Source organism: Coregonus clupeaformis, chromosome 13 (genome assembly GCF_020615455.1).
Source record: "Coregonus clupeaformis isolate EN_2021a chromosome 13, ASM2061545v1, whole genome shotgun sequence".
NCBI classification, from domain to species: Eukaryota; Metazoa; Chordata; class Actinopteri; order Salmoniformes; family Salmonidae; genus Coregonus; species Coregonus clupeaformis.
Window position 1 is genome coordinate 34,199,660 of NC_059204.1, and position 19,060 is coordinate 34,218,719.

The 19,060-nt window shown below is 43.6% G+C and overlaps 1 protein-coding gene across 4 annotated transcripts in view; it reads right to left on the reverse strand.

Moving 5' to 3' along the window:
- The window catches only part of LOC121579290 (cation channel sperm-associated protein subunit gamma-like), a 32,488-nt gene extending 14,012 nt beyond the window's left edge, over positions 1–18,476 (reverse strand). For all 4 annotated transcript variants that reach the window (XM_045224340.1, XM_041893761.2, XM_045224339.1 and 1 more), the window contains exons 1-7: positions 18,179–18,476; positions 17,501–17,760; positions 17,346–17,399; positions 17,107–17,254; positions 16,806–16,929; positions 16,415–16,487; positions 15,973–16,128 (exon numbers count right to left, since the gene is read on the reverse strand). In XM_045224340.1, the coding sequence (XP_045080275.1) occupies positions 15,973–16,128; positions 16,415–16,487; positions 16,806–16,929; positions 17,107–17,254; positions 17,346–17,399; positions 17,501–17,758 (813 nt within the window). In that variant the 5' untranslated portion in view covers positions 17,759–17,760; positions 18,179–18,476. The remainder of the gene's footprint in view (positions 1–15,972; positions 16,129–16,414; positions 16,488–16,805; positions 16,930–17,106; positions 17,255–17,345; positions 17,400–17,500; positions 17,761–18,178) is intronic.
- Positions 18,477–19,060: the final 584 nt, after the last annotated feature.

The window sequence follows — 19,060 nt, forward strand, 5'->3', positions numbered from 1 at the left end:
AGAAGCATTGAGGAAAATTGGAATTGAAATGGACTAAATGGAAACGTTTGCTTGAGCCTGCTTAGAGTGACAGATGGGCAGGGTTTGCACTTTAGGGACTATTCCATTAGTTCCATTGCACCATGCAAGCTCAATCAAGCACAACTAAAGCATTCAAAAGTTTTCAGCTTTTGTATAGTTTGTTATCGGGGAGTATATGAAAAAAAAATCTCCAATGTAAATGTATATGAATATATTTTTGCAAAGTCTAGCAATGTCAAATGCAGACTTTTTTACACTGTTTAAATCCATTTTTGTAAAATTTTACTTAGTGGTTTGCCTTTAACCAAGTTTTGTACTTGAATGACTTTTATTCAATCGGTCACTGGACTACTTGCCTCCCAGATCACAGAGGTTTGGGATTACTGACTCTACAACACAGATTACTCAGTCTCTTTTCATGGCGGCTTTCCCTATCAGAGGAAGGGGCGAGCGTCTCCTACGTTGTAGGAGTTGCATCTATTTTGCTCTGTTCCGGGACGATGTGGACCGGCCAATTTCCAATGCAACAACTGTTTACTTGGGGAGGACTACAATCCCCCAGCCCCAGGGGATTCTTCTGCTGGCTCGGGTCCACCATGCCCCACTTCCCGTTGGTCATCGAGGGATCTCCCGAACCTATCGAGTCGCAACAGTGGCCGAACACCTATCGAGTCGCAACAGTGGCCGAACTTCTTCGGATAATAAACATACTTCATTGGCTATTATTGTTTTACATGAATTATCCCAATGCGAGTTATCCAGAGTCTCCTGTATTCCTGACCCAGCCATTGAACATTTCTCCTCTATTTGTATTCCCCTAGCAGATAATCATGCACCTTTTAAACAATATAGAGTTAAGAACAAATCAAACCCTTGGTATTAATCTGATCTTTCAGAGCGTATTCACAAGAGGAACCAAGCCTCGGCCAAAGCTAGGAAAACTGACTGTCTCTGATTGGCAATCTTTCAGACAACTCAGAAACAGTTGTACTATCTTGATTAAGAAAGCTAAATCCAACTACTTGTTAATCTCTGACTGCTGGTGATTCTTCTAAATTCCTGATAATTTTTAATTTGCTGAAGTGTGCAAATTCTTCCCCTTCCCTGCCTAAGCAAGTTCTGTCAGACTCCGGCATCATTACAAGAAATGCTTTTAATCATAATTGTATCTTTTTATTTGAGGATTGGTGGTTTAATTAGCTAAGGGCCCAGTTTCCCAAAAGCATCTTAAGGCTAAGTTCATCGTTAGAACCCTCGTAGGAGCATCGTTAAATCTCAGAGCTGTTTCCCAAAACCATCGTTATTAACGTTGCACTTGAAAGCGCTCGTAATCTAACACCTGCCTCAGACTAGAACAGCTAAGTGTATCATTAGATGCTTTTTTGCCCTCCTGCGTCACTTTATACACAGAAGGTCTCCTCTAAATATAGAATCACATGGTTTATACACGCCTCTCTGTGACCGCTGATAACTTCAGAACAAAGTAGATTAGAAACTACAAATACAAAGTTGCCAATGTCTTTGCAATTGATACAAACAAGGGACGTATAAAAAAGATGCTTCAAATTAAAACAGATGACTGCATTCAAATAGAAATAGCCTACAGTAGGCTATAGGCCTATTTCAGTCATATTGAAATACAATTAATGTTCAATCAATTGAATTATATTTTGTACTTGTATGCTACTGTCTGTAATTTGTCTCAATATATTTCATAATGTGTAGCCTAACGTGCGCAATGATGTGCCAAATCTTGATTTATAGGATAAGCATTATAATAAGCCGCATCAATATTTGCAGCCATAGGTGATAATATCGTTCTAGGAGCTGATCCATCGTCAGTATTGTGGAATAATTATAATGTTAAGGTAAGATTTGAATGGAGAAAGCTGATCCGAGAGCAGCGTTGCCTTTCTTTTGATCCTATCAGTATCGACATGCCTCAACGACGCATCTGCGGAGTGTTTTGGGAAACGTATGTTACATCTTCGGCCGTTGTATGATAGATGCATCATTAAAACACTCGTAAACCTAAGTTCCATCGCTATCGGGATACCGGGCCCTGGTCAGTCAGTTTGCTGCTCCCAGCCTCTAGCTGACTTGATTGAAAACTCCTCAACTACTAGTGAATCTGTGTTTTCATGTCAACAAGTTACTATCTGTGATGTGCTAACTGCCTTGCTTAAGATTCTCACGCTCGTCGTATGGAGTAGACCAATGCGCAGCGTTAGTTGCGAACATACTTCTTTATTAAGTGAAAGCACGAACAAAACAAGAAAACGATAACGTGACAGTCAAAGGTCAAACACAAACCAACTCGAACAAGATCCCACAAAACACAAATGGCAAACAGACAGTATAAATATGGCTCCCAATCAGAGACAACCAGCCACAGCTGACACTTGTTGCCTCTGATTGGGAGTCACTCTGGCCAACATAGAAACAGCACAACTAGAACTCCCGACATAGAAATACGACACATAGAATGACCACACCCTGGCTCAACATATAGAGTCCCAGAGCCCGGATGTGACAGTACCCCCCCCTAAAGGCGCGGACTGCGACCGCGCCAACTAGAACCAAACAGGGAGGGCTGGGTGGGCATTCCTCCTCGGCGGCGGTTCTGGCTCCGGGCTTGCCCACCACCCTCCAATAATTCCCCCATAGCGCCCCTGGTCCGGTCTGGCCCCGCTGGCTGGAGCTGAACTGGACATCGTAGAGGCGGGTAGCTTCAGCTCGTTGTGGAGCAGCTGACCGGTACCTGATCAGGCACCGGTGACCCAGGCACGGGTTGTGCCGGACTGACGACACGCACCCCTGGCTTGGCGCGTGGAGCAGGAACGGACCGGACCGGGCTGACGATACGCACCCCTGGCTTGGTGCGTAGAGCAGGAACGGTCCTTAACAGACTGACGACTCGCACCCCCTGGCTTGGTGCGTGAAGCAGCAACGGGCCTTACCAGGCTTACGACTCGCACCCCCTGGCTTGGTGCGAGTAGCAGGAACGGGCTGGACCAGGCTGATGACTCGCACCCCTGGCCCGGTGCGTGGAGCCGAACGGGCCTCACCGGACTGGACGACTTCGCACCCTGGCTTGGTGCGTGGAGCAGCAACGGCCGGACCGGGCTGACGATCGCACCCTGGCTTGGTGCGTGGGCCGAACGGGCCTTACCGGGCTGGACGACTCGCACCCCTGGCTTGGTGCGTGGGCCGAACGGGCTTTACCGAAGCTGACGACTCGCACCCCTAGCTTGGTGCGAGTGGCAGAAACGGGCTGGACCAGGCTGACGACTCGCACCCCTGGCTTGGTGCGAGTGGCAGGAACAGGCCGAGCCGGGCTGGCGGCCGCGACCGTAGCTTTGGTGCGAGTGGCAGGAACAGGCCGGGCCGGGCTGGCGACGCACACCGTAGGGTTTGGTGCAGTGGCAGGAACAGGCCGAGCCGGGCTGGCGACAGCGCACCGTAGCTTTGGTGCGAGTGGCAGGAACAGGCCGGGCGGGCTGGCGACGCACACCGTAGGTTTGGTGCGAGGAGCAGGAACAGGCCGGGCCGGGCTGGCGGCGCGCACCGTAGGCTTGGTGCGAGAGGCAGGAACAGGCCGGGCCGGGCTGGCGACGCGCACCGTAGGCTTAGTGCGAGGGGGCAGGAACAGGCCGGGCCGGGCTGGCGACGCGCACCGTAGGCTTGGTGCAGTGGCAGGAACAGGCCGGGCCGGGCTGGCGACGCGCACCGTAGGCTTGGTGCAGTGGCAGGAACAGGCCGGACCGTACTGGGGACACACACCACTGGCTCTACCCGGGATCTGGAACGGGCCGGACCGGACTGGTAACACACCCCAGTACCTCTCGCCGTGCCTCTACACCTTCTTTCCCTACTTTGACCAGTGGCCCCGTGAACCTGGTGGCCTTCTGAATTCGCCCCTTTTCTGCCTCCGTCAGCCCCGTGCGTCCATGCCCTGTGCCCCCCAAAACATTTTTGGGGTTGCCTCTCGTCCGTCCGACGCCGACACTGATTACGCCGTTGCTCCTCTCTCCGTCGCGCTTCTACCGTCTCACTCCATGGCCGGCGATCCATCCCGGCCAGGATTTCCTCCCAGGTCCAGGACCCCTGCCCGTCCAAGATCTGCTCCCACGTCCAGGCTGCCTGCTCCTGGACACGCTGCTTGGTCCTGGTATGGTGGGATCTTCTGTCACGCTCGTCGTATGGAGTAGACCAATGCTTAGCGTTAGTTGCGAACATACTTCTTTATTAAGTGAAAGCACGAACAAAACAAGAAAACGATAACGTGACAGTCAACGGTCAAACACAAACCAACTCGAACAAGATCCCACAAAACACAAAGGGCAAACAGACAGTATAAATATGGCTCCCAATCAGAGACAACCAGCCACAGCTGACACTCGTTGCCTCTGATTGGGAGTCACTCTGGCCAACATAGAAACAGCACAACTAGAACTCCCGACATAGAAATACGACACATAGAATGACCACACCCTGGCTCAACATATAGAGTCCCAGAGCCCGGATGTGACAAAGATTGATGTTACATAATCTACTGGGGTTGATATGCTTGACCCGTTTTTCCTGCAGGTTTCCGGCCCCTTGATTGCTGAATCATTAACATCTGGCGGTCAAGATGACAAGAGACAAGATGGCGTATTGAATACACAGCGGTAAAAGTCACCTCAAGATAAAAACATAATATTCAATATCAGTAAGTTAGACTAAATATTAGCACTTCATATATTCGAGGGTAATAACATTCAATCTGGATAATAACACAAAACAAATTATACGGCTAGAGAAATGTATCGACAAATATTACAACAACACCCAACACCCAAACATGACGGAAGATAAACGTGGAGAATCAATCTGCAAGAGAAAACGCGACTCGTCGACTGATACAGATGATTTATGCTTTTCACCACTGCGACTGGTAAGTGTGGAAAGCGACCTGTTGAAGTCGATAAATGACAAACTGGGCATTCTAGAGTTGGTCAGTAATTATGTAAAAGAGTTGAAGGCAAGTCTTGAAATGAGTGACGGAAAAGCTGCGATAATGGAGAAAGATACAAAAAAACTAAAAGAGACAGTCGCTAAGATAGAAACGGACGTTAAGGAACTTAAAAAGGAGAACAACTTTCTGAGAGAAGCCTTACTAGACATGCAAACTAGATCGATGAGATAAAATCTAGTACTTACGGGTATCCAGGAAAAAGAGGGAGAGGTAACCGAGACTATTGTGAAGGACTTCTTTCTAACAGCGCTTCAAAACCCACTCGAGGCTGTCGATAAAATCCAACTCGAACGTGTACACCATTTCAGACAAAGAGGACAGAAATATGAGCGTCCAATCGTTGCCAAACTTTTTTTTAAGGATAAAGTAATGGTTAAAAGCCTAGGTAAAATACTTGCTGGCACCAAAAAAGGAATGAATGATCAGTTCCCGAGGGAGATTGCAGAACAGCGCAAAATTCTGTACCCAATCTTCAAGGAAAATAGATTAAAAGGGAAGCGTGTTGCTCTCGTTGTCGATAAACTGTATATTGACAACCAAATGTAACGTGACACAAAGACTACTCCATGGCTATTCTGAAAGTTCTAATAGAGGAGTCGAATAATGGAGCACCCAATAGTAGCCATGGTAGGGATTGTAATAATAAAGAACATTTATAGTATGTATAGTATTTTATAAAAGGATAAAACGGTATTACAAGAAAAGATAACAAGCAAAATAATACATCTTCAAATACAACTAATTAGAACACGTACTCAATCAACATAGTGGAGATAAAAACATAGCGAACAGAAGACATTGAAGGCACAGTATGTGGTTATGTGTGGATGAATGGTGATGGAAGGTGTGGTGTGCGTTTTTGTGTTTGAATAAGTGTGGCGTTAAGTGAGTGAGAAAGGAAATGGTTGCATATCCCAGAACCAACGTGTGTGTGAGCAGGGGTTGTGAGAAAGCTTTCAATTTTGTGCAGATGAGGGATATACATTTTAAAATATAGTATACATCTAATCAATTTTTTGTATTGTCCTATCATGATGGAACGATCCCCAACCCTATATCCTAGACACCCACCTGAGTGACCCATACACCAAAGAGAAGTCCCCATCTGTTTTATGGACCTGCTGTGAGTTGCCTATATGCAGCCTAAACAGAAAAATAAATGCGGTCAGAGACCTACTTGAGCAGGACCGCCCCCTCAAGATTCTGAGCCTGCCTGGCAGGGTTGGTCCTACAAAGCCAGAGCCCCCTGATGGGAGAGCATAAATTCTCAAAGCTGCTAATGAGAACCTTGACTACCTTGTACCTAGCCGGTGGGGATTCCGGTGGGGTACCCCCACCCAGGTAGTGGCAGTGCTGGCAACACTGGCTGCAGTAACCCATGGGGAGGGGGTCACACTCAGACAATCAGAGAGGGGGCTTATTATTGTGGCCCAAGTGGCACAAAATAATCAAAGGTCTGACTGCATGTAGATGCTTGGGGAAAATGGTTACAACGGGGTACCATAGTGTTTGTGTCTCAGGTGAAGAGGGTGGATCTGATCTCCATCACCTAGGAATTGACATAGATTAAATAGATTAATCAAATTTCACATTGTTGTCAATTTTTGCTCAATCTTGCATGCTTTCTCAAACAGCTGTAACTGTATATGCATTCGTAAATCAGGTCCTTTCTTGAGTTGGGCTCTGGGATGTAACAACCGTTGAGCATCTGATCTTATGGTTGATTGTGGAGGAAAGGGGTTGAGTGTGTTATGTATGTGTGCGTGTATGTTTATCCCACATCTGTTGCAAGGGGGTAAGGATGTTAGGGAAAATATAGGATGAACCACAATAATTGTTTGCTAAAATAATAATTGCTTGTCAAAAATGTAATGTAATAAATGGCAATCCAGGTTATAGGTTAAAATCCTACGCATGAACTGCCGACAATATTACGCATATTAATCGATAATGATGGAAAATAAGATATGCAAGATATTTGAATGGATATATATTTTTAAATAGCTATATATATATATATATATATATATATATATATATATTTTGAGGTGAGAGCATTGGAAATGCTTTTGACGGTTGACCTGCTTCTGTTTTGTGGGTGATGATCCACACTTCTTTGACAATATAGTGAAAACCTCCTTCCATCAGCAAGGGCATTGAAGATGAAACGTGGCTGGGTCTTTCAGCATGACAATGATCCCAAACACACCGCCCGGGCAACGAAGAGTGGCTTCGTAAGAAGCATTTCAAGGTCCTGGAGTGGCCTAGCCAGTCTCCAGATCTCAACCCCATAGAAAATCTTTGGAGGGAGTTGAAAGTCTGTGTTGCCCAGCGACAGCCCCAAAACATCACTGCTCTAGAGAGATCTGCATGGAGGAATGGGCCAAAATACCAGCAAGAGTGTGTGAAAACCTTGTGAAGACTTACAGAAAACGTTTGACCTGTGTCATTGCCAACAAAGGGTATATAACAAAGTATTGAGAAACTTTTGTTATTGACCAAATACTTATTTTCCACCATAATTTGCAAATAAATTCATAAAAAATCCTACAATGTGATTTTCTGGAATTTCTTTCTCATTTTGTCTGTCATAGTTGGCGTGTACCTATGATGAAAATTACAGGCCTCTCTCATCTTTTAGTGGGAAGGTATAATAAAATACCAACTCTGCAAGCAATTCATGACTCTATTATTATGGTGGGAGATTATAATACCGTTTTAAATAGCTCAATTGACCGTAAAGGAAATCACACTACAAACAATCACCCTCATGCTCTTAAGGAAATCGTGAATGTCATGGATACATTAGAACTAGAACAGGCTTAAATATCCTGATCTAGTGAGATATACATGGCGGAGACTCAATCAAGCTAGTTGTCTTGACTTCTTTCTTATGTCATATTCGTTGGCACCAAAAGTTTAAAAAGTGTTGATAGGGGACAGAATGCGGTCGGACCATCATATCATTGGCATATACACTGCTCAAAAAAATTAAGGGAACACTTAAACAACACAATGTAACTCCAAGTCAATCACACTTCTGTGAAATCAAACTGTCCACTTAGGAAGCAACACTGATTGACAATAAATTTCACATGCTGTTGTGCAAATGGAATAGACAACAGGTGGAAATTATAGGCAATTAGCAAGACACCCCCAATAAAGGACTGGTTTTGCAGGTGGTGACCACAGACCACTTCTCAGTTCCTATGCTTCCTGGCTGATGTTTTGGTCACTTTTGAATGCTGGCGGTGCTTTCACTCTAGTGGTAGCATGAGACAGAGTCTACAACCCACACAAGTGGCTCAGGTAGTGCAGCTCATCCAGGATGGCACATCAATGCGAGCTGTGGCAAGAAGGTTTGCTGTGTCTGTCAGCGTAGTGTCCAGAGCATGGAGGCGCTACCAGGAGACAGGCCAGTACATCAGGAGACGCGGAGGAGGCCGTAGGAGGGCAACAACCCAGCAGCAGGACTGCTACCTCCGCCTTTGTGCAAGGAGGAGCAGGAGGAGCACTGCCAGAGCCCTGCAAAATGACCTCCAGCAGGCCACAAATGTGCATGTGTCTGCTCAAACGGTCAGAAACAGACTCCATGAGGGTGGTATGAGGGCCCGACGTCCAAATGTGGGGGTTGTGCTTACAGAGAACACCAAGATTGGCAAATTCGCCACTGGCGCCCTGTGCTCTTCACAGATGAAAGCAGGTTCACACTGAGCACGTGACAGACGTGACAGAGTCTGGAGACGCCGTGGAGAACGTTCTGCTGCCTGCAACATCCTCCAGCATGACCGGTTTGGCGGTGGGTCAGTCATGGTGTGGGGTGGCATTTCTTTGGGAGCCCTCCATGTGCTCGCCAGAGGTAGCCTGACTGCCATTAGGTACCGAGATGAGATCCTCAGACCCCTTGTGAGACCATATGCTGGTGCGGTTGGCCCTGGGTTTCTCCTAATGCAAGACAATGCTAGACCTCATGTGGCTGGAGTGTTTCAGCAGTTCCTGCAAGAGGAAGGCATTGATGCTATGGACTGGCCCGCCCGTTCCCCAGACCTGAACCAATTGAGCACATCTGGGACATCATGTCTCGCTTCATCCACCAACGCCACGTTGCACCACAGACTGTCCAGGAGTTGGCGGATGCTTTAGTCCAGGTCTGGGAGGAGATCCCTCAGGAGACCATCCGCCACCTCATCAGGAGCATGCCCAGGCGTTGTAGGGAGGTCATACAGGCACGTGGAGGCCACACACACTACTGAGCCTCATTTTGACTTGTTTTAAGGACATTACATCAAAGTTGGATCAGCCTGTAGTGTGGTTTTCCACTTTAATTTTGAGGGTGACTCCAAATCCAGACCTCCATGGGTTGATACATTTGATTTCCATTGATAATTTTTGTGTGATTTTGTTGTCAGCACATTCAACTATGTAAAGAAAAAAGTATTTAATAAGATTATTTCATTCATTCAGATCTAGGATGTGTTATTTTAGTGTTCCCTTTATTTTTTTGAGCAGTGTACATTACTCTTACTGAATTTCCACGTGGGCGAGGATATTGGAAATGTTATCAAACTCTATTGGATGATAACTTGTTTTTAACTAGGACAGAGGAATTTATAACTGATTTTTTCCGACATACCATAGGTACAGCAAATCCCCTTATTGTATGGGACACCTTTAAATGTGCCTTTAGAGGCCATGCAATTCAGTAATCATCTCGAAAACAAAAGCAATTTAGGTCAAGAGTCCACACTAACAAAGGAAATAGAAGGTCTAACAGAACAGATAGATAGCAATAACAACTGTAACATAGATGCTCAGAATAAATTAGAGGAAAAACAAAAAGAAATGGAGAAACTTATTCAAGAAAGATCAAGTGTAATATATTATAAAAATAAAGCAAACTGGATGGAATATGGGGAAAAATGCACCAAATTATTTTTTTCAACATGCTACCAAAAATAATTTATTGAAACTGGTTACAAATGACGGAGTCACCCATGATTCACCAAATTATATTTTGAAGGAGGAAACAAAGTACTTTAAGCATATGTTTTCGTTTCAGTCGCCTCCATCTCCTCTAACTGAAGCAAATTTTAGAGATTTGTTTTCTATTGATAATGTAAAACAGCCATGCAGAAAGACTCATGTGAAGGTGAAATTACAGAGGAGGAACTTCTGGATGCAATTATAGACTTTAAGTCTGGGAAAACTCCAGGGTTGGATGGCATACCAGTCGAGGTATACCAAACCTTTTTTGATATACATTTACGTCATTTAGCAGACGCTCTTATCCAGAGCGACTTACAGGAGCAATTAGGGTTAAGTGCCTTGCTCAAGGGCACATCGACAGATTTTTCACCTAGTCAGCTCGGGGATTAGAACCAGCGACCTTTCGGTTACTGGCACAACGCTCTTAACCACTAAGCTACCTGCCGCCCATACTCAGAGGATCGTTATTAGCATATTTTAACCACTCCTATGTAAATGGTAGATTATCAGATACTTAAGAAGGTCTGATTTCATTATTACTGAAACAGGATACAAGTGGAAATATAAAGATCCAGTCCAATTACAGTGAGGGAAAAAAGATCCCCTGCTGATTTTGTACGTTTGCCCACTGACAAAGAAATGATCAGTCTATAATTTTAATGGTAGGTTTATTTGAACAGTGAGAGACAGAATAACAACAACAAAATCCAGAAAAACGCATGTCAAAAATTTTATAAATTGATTTGCATTTTAATGAGGGAAATAAGTATTTGACCCCCTCTCAATCAGAAAGATTTCTGGCTCCCAGGTGTCTTTTATACAGGTAACGAGCTGAGATTAGGTGCACACTCTTAAAGGGAGTGCTCCTAATCTCAGCTTGTTACCTGTATAAAAGACACCTGTCCACAGAAGCAATCAATCAATCAGATTCCAAACTCTCCACCATGGCCAAGACCAAAGAGCTCTCCAAGGATGTCAGGGACAAGATTGTAGACCTACACAAGGCTGGAATGGGCTACAAGACCATCGCCAAGCAGCTTGGTGAGAAGGTGACAACAGTTGGTGTGATTATTCGCAAATGGAAGAAACACAAAAGAAGTGTCAATCTCCCTCGGCCTGGGGCTCCATGCAAGATCTCACCTCGTGGAGTTGCAATGATCATGAGAACGGTGAGGAATCAGCCCAGAACTACACGGGAGGATCTTGTCAATGATCTCAAGGCAGCTGGGACCATAGTCACCAAGAAAACAATTGGTAACACACTACGCCGTGAAGGACTGAAATCCTGCAGTGCCCGCAAGGTCCCCCTGCTCAAGAAAGCACATATACATGCCCGTCTGAAGTTTGCCAATGAACATCTGAATGATTCAGAGGAGAACTGGGTGAAAGTGTTGTTGTCAGATGAGACCAAAATGGAGCTCTTTGGCATCAACTCAACTCGCCGTGTTTGGAGGAGGAGGAATGCTGCCTATGACCCCAAGAACACCATCCCCACCGTCAAACATGGAGGTGGAAACATTATGCTTTGGGGGTGTTTTTCTGCTAAGGGGACAGGACAACTTCACTGCATCAAAGGGACGATGGACGGGGCCATGTACCGTCAAATCTTGGGTGAGAACCTCCTTCCCTCAGCCAGGGCATTGAAAATGGGTCGTGGATGGGTATTCCAGCATGACAATGACCCAAAACACACGGCCAAGGCAACAAAGGAGTGGCTCAAGAAGAAGCACATTAAGGTCCTGGAGTGGCCTAGCCAGTCTCCAGACCTTAATCCCATAGAAAATCTGTGGAGGGAGCTGAAGGTTCGAGTTGCCAAACGTCAGCCTCGAAACCTTAATGACTTGAAGAAGATCTGCAAAGAGGAGTGGGACAAAATCCCTCCTGAGATGTGTGCAAACCTGGTGGCCAACTACAAGAAACGTCTGACCTCTGTGATTGCCAACAAGGGTTTTGCCACCAAGTACTAGGTAGCTCAGCTGGTAGAGCACGGCGCTTGTAACGCCAAGGTAGTGGGTTCGATCCCCGGGACCACCCATACACAAAAAAAATTATGCACGCATGACTGTAAGTCGCTTTGGATAAAAGCGTCTGCTAAATTGCATATTATTATTATTAAGTACTAAGTCATGTTTTGCAAAAAGGTATTGTCGGACATTATTCATTCCAATCAGACAGGTTTTTTTACATGGGCGATACATTGGAGATAAAATAAGGCAAGTACTGGAAACAATAGAACACTATGAATAATCTGGGAAACCAGGCCTACTATTCATAGCAGACTTCGAAAAGGCATTTGATAAAGTACGACTGGGGTTTATATATAAATACCTGGAGCATTTCAATTTTCGACAATCTCTTATAAATTGGGTTAAAATCATGTATAGTAACCCTAGGTGTAAAATAGTAAATAATGGCTATTTCTCAGAAAGTTTTAAACTGTCAAGAGGAGTGAAACAAGGTTGTCCACTATCGGCATATCTATTTATTATTGCCATCGAGATGTTAGCTATTAAAATCAGATCCAACAATAATATCAAGGGATTAGAAATTCAGGGCTTAAAAACAAAGGTGTCATTGTACGCTGATGATTCATGTTTTCTTTTAAATCCACAACTTGAATCCCTCCACAGCCTCATAGAGGATCTAGATACATTTTCTAACCTCTCTGGATTACAACCAAATTATGATAAATGTACTATAGTACGTATTGGATCACTAAAAAATACAATTTTTACATTACCATGTAGTTTACCAATACAATTGTTTGATGGTGATGTGGATATACTCGGAATACATATCCCAAATGAAATAAATGATCACACTCCAATAAATTTTAATAGAAAGTTAGCAAAAATAGATAAGATCTTGCTACCATGGAAAGGTAAATACCTGTCAAAACGAAGCTGGATTCAAAACTTAGAATGTTTCAATTTAAATTATTATATAAAATTATTGCTACCTATAGAAGACAGAATCATTAGATCATTTGTTTTGGTACTGTCCATTTGTAGCTTGTTTTTGGACACAGGTCCAGGAATGGCTAAATGATTGCAATATTTACCTGGAGCTAACCCTGCAGATAGCACTACTGGGTGATCTGAAAAGTCATAGTCAATCGATCAATAATATAATAATAATTTTAGCAAAAATGTTTATATTCAATTTACGATCTGTAGAAACAATGACAATAGAAAGGTTCAGAACTTTTATAAAACATCACAGTACAGTTGAAAAATATATGGCAAATAGAAATCCAATATGGATGGTGTTAAGAGATAGTTGGGAGGTGTTGAATGGAGCTGAAGGATGGGACTAATAACAACAACTAATAACAACAAGATAACTAATGTAAAGCATACTGTGTCCATAATAAGTACAGTGGGGGAAAAAAGTATTTAGTCAGCCACCAATTGTGCAAGTTCTCCCACTTAAAAAGATGAGAGAGGCCTGTCATTTTCATCATAGGTACACGTCAACTATGACAGACAAAATGAGAAAAAAAATCCTGAAAGTCACATTGTAGGATTTTTTATGAATTTATTTGCAAATTATGGTGGAAAATAAGTATTTGGTCAATAACAAAAGTTTCTCAATACTTTGTTATATACCCTTTGTTGGCAATGACACAGGTCAAACGTTTTCTGTAAGTCTTCACAAGGTTTTCACACACTGTTGCTGGTATTTTGGCCCATTCCTACATGCAGATCTCCTCTAGAGCAGTGATGTTTTGGGGCTGTCGCTGGCCAACACGGACTTTCAACTCCCTCCAAAGATTTTCTATGGGGTTGAGATCTGGAGACTGGCTAGGCCACTCCAGGACCTTGAAATGCTTCTTACGAAGCCACTCCTTCGTTGCCTGGGCGGTGTGTTTGGGATCATTGTCATGCTGAAAGACCCAGCCACGTTTCATCTTCAATGCCCTTGCTGATGGAAGGAGGTTTTCACTCAAAATCTCACGATACATGGCCCCAATCATTCTTTCCTTTATACGGATCAGTCGTCCTGGTCCCTTTGCAGAAAAACAGCCCCAAAGCATGATGTTTCCACCCCCATGCTTCACAGTTGGTATGGTGTTCTTTGGATGCAACTCAGCATTCTTTGTCCTCCAAACACAACGAGTTGAGTTTTTACCATATGACATTCTCCCAATCCTCTTCTGGATCATCCAAATGCACTCTAGCAAACTTCAGACAGGCCTGGACATGTACTGGCTTAAGCAGGGGGACACGTCTGGCACTGCAGGATTTGAGTCCCTGGCGGCGTAGTGTGTTACTGATGGTAGGCTTTGTTACTTTGGTCCCAGCTCTCTGCAGGTCATTCACTAGGTCCCCCGTGTGGTTCTTGTGATCATTTTGACCCCACAGGGTGAGATCTTGCGTGGAGCCCCAGATCGAGGGAGATTATCAGTGGTCTTGTATGTCTTCCATTTCCTAATAATTGCTCCCACAGTTGATTTCTTCAAACCAAGCTGCTTACCTATTGCAGATTCAGTCTTCCCAGCCTGGTGCAGGTCTACAATTTTGTTTCTGGTGTCCTTTGACAGCTCTTTGGTCTTGGCCATAGTGGAGTTTGGAGTGTGACTGTTTGAGGTTGTGGACAGGTGTCTTTTATACTGATAACAAGTTCAAACAGGTGCCATTAATACAGGTAACGAGTGGAGGACAGAGGAGCCTATTAAAGAAACAGTTAGAGGTCTGTGAGAGCCAGAAATCTTGCTTGTTTGTAGGTGACCAAATACTTATTTTCCACCATAATTTGCAAATAAATTCATAAAAAATCCTACAATGTGATTTTCTGGAGAAAAAAATTCTCAATTTGTCTGTCATAGTTGACGTGTACCTATGATGAAAATTACAGGCCTCTCTCATCTTTTTAAGTGGGAGAACTTGCACAATTGGTGGCTGACTAAATACTTTTTTTCCCCACTGTATGTATGTATGTATATATATGTGTGTGTATGTGTGTGTATGTATGTATGTATATATATATATATATATATATATATAGAGAGAGAGAGAGAGAGAGAGAGAGAGAGAGAGAGAGAGAGAGAGAGAGAGAGAGAGAGAGAGCGAGAGAGCGAGAGCGAGAGAGCGAGAGAGCGAGAGAGCGAGAGAGAGAGAGAGAGAGAGAGAGAGAGAGAGAGAGAGAGAGAGAGAGAGAGAGAGAGAGAGAGAGAGAGAGAGAGAGAGAGAGAGAGAGAGAGAGAGAGAGAGAGAGAGAGAGAGAGAGAGAGAGAGAGAGAGAGAGAGAGAGAGAGAGAGAGAGAGAGAGAGAGAGATAGATAGATAGATAGATAGATAGATAGATAGATAGATAGATTTGCGAGAGAAAAAACATATGGGGGATTGGAACTGATGCAGACAATTACATTGATGGAAGTTACAATCTATCTGAAAAATTAAAGATGATCTACACCCTGAATTTTAAAAAAAAACATCTGGCGGTCATATCTGGTTTTGGAGGGCGACCCATGTGGCCCATCTCCACAAAGGTGGTGACCCATCAGACCTAAATAATTACCACCCTATCTCTAAACTTTCTTGCCTAGCAAAAATATTAGAAACTCTGATTAACGCCCTCAGCTAAGATCGTTCCTATCTATGACATTTATTTTAAGTGATCATCAATCTGGCTTCAGGCAGCACTATCTCTATAGCAATTCAGGAAGCTGATTGAGAGACTTTTTGATGAAGAATATGTTTGTCTTCCATGATTGTATTTTTGTATCTCTGTTTTGCGTAATGTATTGTATTTACTTATATTTTTGTAATTACAGGGCTCATCTGCAAAAGAGACCTTGGTCTCAGCATGACTCCCTGTCAAAAGAAAGATTCAACTGTTTTTATTTATTTTTAATCCCAGGTCTGCTGGTTACACAGTACTACACACTCACACAAACAGTCAATGCTCTAGCCTGTGTCTTTACACTATGTGTCTGGTTTTACCTCGATGGGGGAGGTGTGCTGGAACTCTGTGGCGGTCATCAGGACAGCCTTGAAGCCAGGAATACCAGGAAGAATGAGGATGGGAGAACTCTGCACCACCGCCCACAGAGGGCGAGAGGGACTGCCCAAAACCATCATGTCCTCCAGTGCTGGCATCTATAGACATACGAATAGAGAGAGAGATAGAAAGAGCAGAGCACTGTATATACATTTGAAATATCATAAATCATAATTAATCTATACTTTAACAATTACTCGTGGATAATCAACTTCAATACATTTTTGTTTACATTTATTTTAAAATCCTTCCTTCAGAAGACACCTAGTGCAAAACATTTTTGTTCCATTTTCACACAAAACCACCCACTCATCTAGAGAATGTCTATTAGCTTATTTTTCTCTCTCCCTCCTCTCCCTCTTTGTGGATCTGTCTGTCCCTCACCTCCGTACCAAAGGAGATCTTCGTCTCCCCTTTGTCAGTGGTGCGCACATAGCCGTTAACATTCACTGCAAAGCTGCTCACACAAACACAGACACAGCATGCAGTTTAGCAGTCATGTAGAGAGAGGGTCATGATCTTGGATCAGAGATGCATTTCCTATGTTCCCCATAATGTACTAGATATTGTTTGTCTGTAACTTGGGAGTAATTTATGCTTGATAGCCATATCCCAAAAAGGATTTCATAGATGAGAATTGAATAGTAATCTTTTAAGTGTGGCTGATTTGACACCTGTAAAGTGAAGCAAGTACATGACCGATGCTTGGCAGGCACTGTGTGTTATAGGCCTACGCATGCGTGCACATTTAAATACACAAACAGTTGTCACTGACCTTCTCTCAGGCACCAGTTGACCCTGGCCATTTGATACCACTTGAACCCTGTATACTACTGACCCATTAAGGATGGGCATGGGAGCATACCAACCCAGCTGGCACAGGTCGCTGTCACAGGGCACTGCAGGGGGAAACACACACACACTTGATGTTCCTGACCGGGAGCACAAATGAACATGAGTGAATTCCACTCTACAAACAGACCACACATGTAGCACATACAGTTGCAAGCTCATAAAAACATGGCCTAGTTCAAATGAACATACAAGACAAAACTGACACACATGCGCACACACACCACTGTCCAGCAGGGGGGCTGTGGTGAGGATGATCTGCAGTCTCTGTGATTTGAGGCGGATGGGGTGGACGGGTTCCTGGAAGGTCAGGACCACATTGGGGGTCAACCCTGTGAGGAGGGCCTCCTGAATGGCACGCTTAGAAGACTCCTGTTGGAACAAACATGTAGCTTCTTCTTCTAGTCATTGTGTTTGCATTCACAATAAGTCATATTAAAGGATGTAAGAAGAGTTATGTTACCTTTGAACCACACAGTAGGTCTATGCGTAGGTAGTAAGGGAAGCCAAGATAACTCTGCAGAACAGAAACAGTGCACAGTTAACCTGTGAAGAATCTTCCTCTAGTTACACAGTATAAATCTCAACCACTGTACTCCGACTGGGTTGGAAACTCACAGTGGTACTCTCCTGGGTGTTGACTGGCTGGTCAGTCAGCGTCTTTATAATGTCCTGAACCTTAGTGCTGAACTGCTGCACCTCTATGCCTCCTGACAGGGTGGTCAGAGGACTCTCAAAGTTACAGGTTGAAGTGAGGTTGAGGGGGTCACCGATTTCACAAAGCCTGACACCCCATTCACACTCTCCTCTGGCTGCTCCTCCTAATCCTCTTCCATACAGAAGACTCAGAATGAGGGAGACATGGAGGGTCCACATTTCTAAAATGGACAATACCAAAAAGCAATGTTGATATTTGGGTAATATTAAATTCATTGCTAGCAAGTTAACCGTTAGCTAACAAAAATAGTTGACTACAAAAATCTACCCAGCTTGTTAGTTATATAAGATAACAAAAGTATGATAGTAAAAGTAGCTGGCTAGCTACTTACTGCAAACGTTATTTTTTTCACCAACTTAACGTTATTGTGTATTGTAGCTAGCTAACGTTAGCTAACTATGCATTAGTTAGCTAGCTAGCATTGAGTAACATTAGACATGAACGTTACCAAAACTTTTGTCAAAAGTCAAATTCAATCAAAATACTTAGCTAATTCGCGAATTTGTTTCACAATCTGAGTATATAGCTTACACCTGTAGCTAGCTAAACAGTTATGAATAGACAAAAAAATAGCCTACTTTTCACTCAATTGGGAATAACGGACATTCCCTCATGCCATGGCCTCATCAACCAAATCATGTGGGCACATTAAAACCGCACTGTCGTGTATGGTCGGAAGGAAGCCCATTCCAGCCACCAATAATACAAATAAAAAAAAGGTTATACTATCTAAAAAATGCGAGATACGTATGTAAAAATGTAGAGATACTGTCTAAAAATATCGAGATACTAACTCGACATTTTGAGATAGAACATACAGGATATGTTTTTTCATTTGTAGCATTATGTGGCGATTTATTTCGATCTATCGTTGCAGTGATCATCACAGCAGGGCCACAGGCAAACGTGTGGCGAGCTGGTATTTGCCCTAACACATTCATAAACACAAAAGCGTTGAAAAGAGGGACAAAGTACTGTTGTTTAGGCTGATTTGCCTCATGATTTGTCAACTCGTGCACAATTAATCTGTGCCTCAGTCTGATCAATTGTAGCCTACTGATAACAACCACAACTGTAGGTGGCCTAGAGAAGCCTATGCAGTCTGATCCCCTCTGGCCAGGAAACAAAGCAAGTAACGCCATGTATTCATAGCCCTTAAACTATGTATTTATCGCCTAAAATATGACTATTTATATGTGTTAAGAGAACACGTGAATGTGATCAAATTTGGTTTATATTCAAACTTCGGGTGATTAGGCTACCTAGACTTTATGAATCCAAAATTATTGACTAGAATTAATCAACACAATAGTGATGACATACTGCGCGAGTAACTGTTTAATTACCGATGCAATTGCAACCCTGAATAAAGCAAGCTCAGCCCTGTTAGTTCTAATGTCCAATCGCAGTTGTCCTAAAAAAACACACAAAAAATGACCTGATTTAGAACTAAATCTGGT